The 6,218-nt window shown below is 33.3% G+C and overlaps 1 protein-coding gene across 1 annotated transcript; it reads left to right on the plus strand.

Annotated features, from left to right (window-relative positions):
• The first annotated feature begins 4,195 nt into the window (after window positions 1-4,195).
• On the plus strand, window positions 4,196-5,877 carry LOC145954610 (uncharacterized). Its single transcript, XM_083069256.1, has 3 exons — window positions 4,196-4,519; window positions 4,590-5,066; window positions 5,311-5,877. The coding sequence occupies exons 1-3, from the start codon at window positions 4,196-4,198 to the stop codon at window positions 5,875-5,877; spliced, it is 1,368 nt and encodes a 455-aa protein (XP_082925382.1).
• The last annotated feature ends 341 nt before the right edge of the window (window positions 5,878-6,218 follow it).

The following is a 6,218-nucleotide window of genomic DNA, read 5'->3' on the forward strand; positions in this document are numbered from 1 at the left end:
TAAGTAATGAGGTTTTACTTTTGCAAAGGAGACCATTTTAATGGTTATTATTGTCACTAGCTTGCCTTTCTTCTACTCTATGATTCAATAGGAATTTTATCTTAAACTAGCTTGGTTGGACATCTATTTAGTATGTAGAGTGTAGTGTAACCACTTTCAACCCTAAAAAGATTAGGCAAACTTTTCTACTTTAGCATTGATCTAGACATTTTTGTGATCATATAATTCTAAGACACCATTTTGTTGTAGATAATATGTGATTGTAAATTATCACTCAATGCTTTCATCTACAAAACTTGTCAAACTCATGTGAGTTATATTCCTTGTCTCGATCACTTCTAAATACTTTTATATATTTTTTGTTTTGCTTCTCCACAAGATCTTTAAACTTCTTGAAAATTGTGAAAACTTTTGATTTTTCTTTATGTAGACCCACGCAATTCTAGAAACGTCATTGATGAAAATGATGAAGTACCTATTGTTATAAAATGATTGTGTCCTCATCAATCTACAAATGTCAATGTGAATCAAATCCAACATGTATTTTGCTTTCTAGGCTTTTCTAGTGGAAAACAGTTGTCTATGTTGCTTCCCGAGAAGACATCTTTCCCAAGCTTCATTATTTTTGAAGCTAGAAGATCTCTCATCATATTCTTTTGATATGGAAACTTCAAGACTTGAGTGTTGAAGTGACAAAATCTTTGATTCCATAACCACGAATCATTAACTTGTGCTTTCGTGGTAATTTTAGTAGCATATTTGAAGCTAATTAATTGCAAATACTCTATTTCCTTTCTCTATTTTGACTTGGGCTATTTTTATCTTTTGTTTCCATAGATAGTGCACGTATATACTTCAAAGTGAAGAGGATAACTCTTCTTATCATTTGGGCAATGCTCAAAAGATTTTTTTAAGATTAAGAATAAGTAAGACATCATTAATGGGTCTTGTACCTTTCTTGGTATCCACCATAACAATGCCCTTGCCTTTTGATTCCACCACGACATCATTTGACAATTGTACTTAAACTTTGACAGAACCATCAATTTATTTGAAGATGCTTGGATCGTTAGCCATATAATTATTGTACTTGCTATCTAAGTACCATCTTCCTTTTGATTCATTGTTGGAATGTAGGATAGAATAGAAAATATGTTGCTCATTGTCTTGCTTTTCAATAAAATTTGTTTGTTGCCACAATTTTTCTCTAACTGTCCAAATTTCTTACGATTCTTACGCATAGGCTTTCCATGATGCCAACAATCTTTTTCCAAGTGACTTGTCTTTTTACAGATGGCACATGGAGAATATTTTTCTTGATTAGCCTTATTGAAGCTTCTAGAATTTTCATTATTTCTAGAATTGTCTCTATTTTCATTTCCTCCATATTCTTTACTTTGAAACTGTAATTTGAACTTTGATCGAAAGGCATTTTTGACAGTCTTCTTCATGCCTTTATAATCTTTCCTCGTAGGCTTCAAGAAAGTCCATTAGTTATGTCACCGATAATGTAGACAACTTTGATTGAAGTTTAACATTGCGTAACTTATCACTTCCTTTAAACATCTCCTGTAATGTATCTCATGCTTCCTTTGCACTTGTGGCACCCATCATTCTTAAAAATACTGTGTTAGCAACTACTTTTTGAAGAGCAAATGATGCCCTCGAATCTTTCTTATTTTCTTTAAACTCTTTTTTTTAGTTCCAGTAAGAGTCGAAGTGTCTTCTTAGAAGGATGAAGCCATCTTCTACAAAATGAACAATACTAACTACAAAATGAACAATTTAATCGTCCATTTATAAATGTAAAATATATTTATCTATAATTTTTCAACTTCTAATAACAATTTATGTTTATCATTACAAGTTAATTTTCATATACTAATGTTTCTTATTAAATTTAGGACATCTTATTAGTTAGATACACATGACAATCACGTGTCAGTCACATGTGTGCCACGTAACATTTTCATGCCACATAGACGTGTGTTTGTCAAAGAAAATGGACCTCAATTAACATAGAGACCAAGTTGAGTGAGAGATTACAACTGAAGGAATTTTTTTATTATTAATTCAAATAATAAAGTAAGATGGAATGTCAATTTTAGAGATTAAATTGACCATTTAATCTAATTTTATTAACTTTGCGTCACCTTATTTAATTTTTGAATAGACCACACCAAAAATTTGATAAAATTCTTGTATAGTCGGATATGTCATTATTCTACTATTTTATCTAAAACTATATCTTAATACATCGGATGGAATTAATTTCTATTTATCAATTGAAAGTTATTTTTGATAAAAAAAAATTACGTATTGAGAGACTTAATTGTATTTTGATTAAACATAAAATCATAAAGAACAGATAAATTTTCAGCAATTAGTATATTAAAGAAACTTTAAAGTAACTTAAACTTAAGGAACTGTAACTAGCTAAAATCGGCTAATTAATTTGTGTGTAATCATAGTAAGCAAAGCAATCTGTTTCTTAAAAGAGTCTAGGTTCATTTAAATAAAGTATTGCATTCCAGCACTTCATATATTGGCCATTACTTACTCTTATAACTTGAAAACACAAACAAGCTAATTAAATAAGCTCAATGCCTCATCTTTATAATAAAATCTGATTCTGCATACTTTCCTAATTCCTTGCTTGATGAAGTTATTTTTCTCCGCGAATCTATTCAGACTTGAAATATTAGCAAAGAAAAATGCGCATCCATCAACTTCAAGCTTTCCTTATTTAAAATTGTTTAATAAATTAACTGCTGTACATGGATCCCCAGATTGTTTATTACGAATTCTTTAAAATATTCCAATCTTGACACATTAGCAAAACTAGTAATTCTTAATTGTTTTCTATTTTCTATTTTCTTTTCATTTTAATTCTATATACTCACTATTAACCATAATTCAGATAAGCCAATGAATTTCTGAATTCATAAATAAAAATTGAAGAGCAAAGGTAGTGAGTATATAGAATTAAAATGATTGGTATATACTCCTTATCTCGACTATATAAACTGTAATGTGAAGTGTTTTCATGAACTCTGAACCTCCATTAATCTAGACATATACATCCATCAATCCTTTAAGAGCATCATTGCAAAAAAATGATTGAGACATCGCAGTCTCAGCTCAACCTAAAGTTTAACCAACTAGAAAAAGCAGATGAAATAGCAGAAAATCCATATCCAAAAAGATACAGAGGGTAGCACATCATCTCCGATATAGAGAAAAATTTGGTAACCATTACTCGCCCAACTTGGTGTCATTTGGTCCAATCCATTATGGTGTACAGAACCTGCAGCTGGGAGAAAAGTACAAGCTCATGTGGGCAGCAATGTACCTTAAAAGCACCAAACAAGATGCACAAATATATTTAACTATCATTTTAATTTGTGTGAAATTAGTATTTTTTTTGTTTAAATATAGTTTTAAAAGAATTATAAATATCCACAACATGACGTAATAAAAAAAAGTTACTAAGAAAAATAAGAAGTGTATTGATAAAATTTCTAGGATAAATCTAGTAGTGAAAATTAAACATAATGTTTTAAATTTAAATTTGGTTGTCATTATTAATATTGTAATATATATATATATATATATATATATATATATATCCAAAAAGAATTATATGTATAATATATTAAATGATATAATTTAATAAAAGAAAAAGAGATAAACCAATTAATATAGTTAAAAGGTGTCAAAATATATTTTTCCAAGTATAATTATAGATTATGATCCAATATGTTATGATATGAACATGTAATGCTTTTAGTGAACGGCACACAAGCATTGGTATGGATGAAGACACCCAGCAAGGAGGATACAAAGTAGAAAAGAAATCACCTATTCATCTTTTTTATGTTTTACACAACTGTATCCTGTTGAAATAAACTTAAATGTCAGTTTTTAATCGTTTTAATTTAGCATTGCAGTTTCTTATTTGATTCAAATAAAAGGTCAAGAGTCAATAGTTATTAGCAATAATAGGTTTTAATTGTAGGCTGTTAATAGAATTTTAAGCTTTTGAGCTTCTAAAGGACAAATATCAGTCTATATATATATATATATATATATATATATATGATTGTATTGTTTGATTATATAGTGAAATGAAATAGAGAAATTCACCTTCTCCTCTATCAGTTTTTTTAATTCTACAAATTGGTATCAAGAACTAATGGCAAGTGTGACCAATTTTCTGCCATTGCCTCGACTGACGAAGGCGAAAAACTATGACAATTGGAGCATCCAAATGAAAGCTCTTCTTGGGTCTCAAGATGCTTGGGAAGTGGTCCAAGAAGGTTTCGAAGAACCGAAAAATACCATGGGATATTTGGTTGCCCAACACAAAACGTTGAAAGAGACACGATCGAAAGATAAGGCAGCTTTGTACCTATTGTATCGAGCTGTTGATGAGTCAGGCTTTGAGAAGATTGCGCGTGCGTCAACCTCAAAGGAAGCACGCAATATTTTGGCAAAAGTGTACAAAGGAGCTGAAGGAGTCAGAAGGGGTCTCCAATTACATCACACGTGTTCAAACCTTGCTGAACCAACTCAACCAAAATGGACAGACGTTAACTAATGTACGAGTTGTGGAGAAGATTTTGAGGTCGTTAACCAATAGTTTCAAGAATGTCATATGTGCTATAGAAGAGTCAAAGGACCTAACAATGCTCACGGTCAACGAGCTCGCCAGATCTCTCGAGGCACATGAACAACGTAAGAAGAAGAAGGAGGAGAAGATACTTGAGCAAGCACTCCAAATCAAGGCGTCAATCAAAGACGAAAAGGCACTCTATTCTCAAAACATTCGAGGTAGAGGGCGTGGCCGTGGAGGTCAAGGAAATGGTCGCGGTGGTAGAAGTCGTAGTCAAGAAGGGTATTATGAGAAGAAAGAGCAATCAAACCAGCAAAACTGGCGTGGAAGAGGACGTGCTTGTTGGAGAGGTGGTCGGACGAATTATTTCAACGTTGAGTGTTACAAGTGTGGCAAATATGGTCACTATGTGAATGATTGTAATTCTGATAAGTGTTATAATTGTGGCAAGGTGGGGCATTTTTGCAAAAGAATGTCGAGTCGAGAAAAAGGTGGAAGAAACAACCAATTTAATCACGGAAGATGAGGAAGCAAAAGAAATTTTTTTCTTGATGGCACATAACGAAGTCAACACTAACAACAACACGGTGTGGTACCTTGACACGGGTGCAAGAAATCATATGTGCGAGCACAAGCACCTATTCAAAGAATTGCAAAAGGTTGAAACTGGACATGTGTCATTTGGAGATGCGTAGAAGGTTGAAGTCAAAGGCCAAGATACAATTTGTTATTTACAAAAGGATGGCTTAGTTGGGTCAATCCAAGATGTGTATTACGTACCAGATCTCAAGAGCAACCTTTTGAGTATGGGGCAACTCATGGAGAAAGGTTATACGGTACTTATGAAAGATCGGGAATTAAACTTGAAAGATAAGCACGAGCATTTGGTCGCTCGAGTTGAAATGGGGAGAAATCGCATGTATAAGCTGAATTTAAGAAACGTTCAAGAAAAATGTTTGCGAGTCAACGTAGACGAAAAGGCGTCAATGTGGCATCTTCATTTTGATCATCTGCATTATGCTGGTCTAAACGAGTTGGCAAAGAAGAACATGGTGCACGGGCTACCGGACATGAATTTCGAGGGAAAATTTTGTGAAGAATGTGTGCTCAGCAAGCATACGAGAACTTCATTTCAAAAGAAGGCAGAATATCGTGCTAAGGGACCTCTTGAATTAATTCATACCGACATATGTGGACCAATCACCCCTGAATCTTTTAGCGGTAAAAGGTATTTCATTTCCTTCGTTGATGATTTCTCATGAAAAACTTGGGTTTATTTTCTAAAGGAAAAATCTGAGGCTTTCAAGGTGTTCAAAAAGTTCAAATTAGTGGTGGAAAAGGCAATCGGTAGACACATTAAATCAGTACGATCCGATAGAGGTGGAGAGTATACTTCGATGGCTTTCATGGAGTATTGTGCGGCGGAAGGCATAAGGCAATTTCTAACCACACCGTACTCTCCCCCACAAAATGGTGTGGCCGAGAGGAAGAATCGGACAGTTCTCGATATGGTTCGGTCAATGCTCAAGAGCAAGAAGATGCCAAAGGAATTTTGGGCGGAAGCTGTGCAATGTGCTATCTATGTGCAAAATCGGTGTCCACA

The sequence above is a fragment of the Cajanus cajan genome, chromosome 1 (assembly GCF_000230855.2).
Source record: "Cajanus cajan strain Asha chromosome 1, NIPB_CcT2T_4, whole genome shotgun sequence".
Classification (NCBI taxonomy): Eukaryota; Viridiplantae; Streptophyta; class Magnoliopsida; order Fabales; family Fabaceae; genus Cajanus; species Cajanus cajan.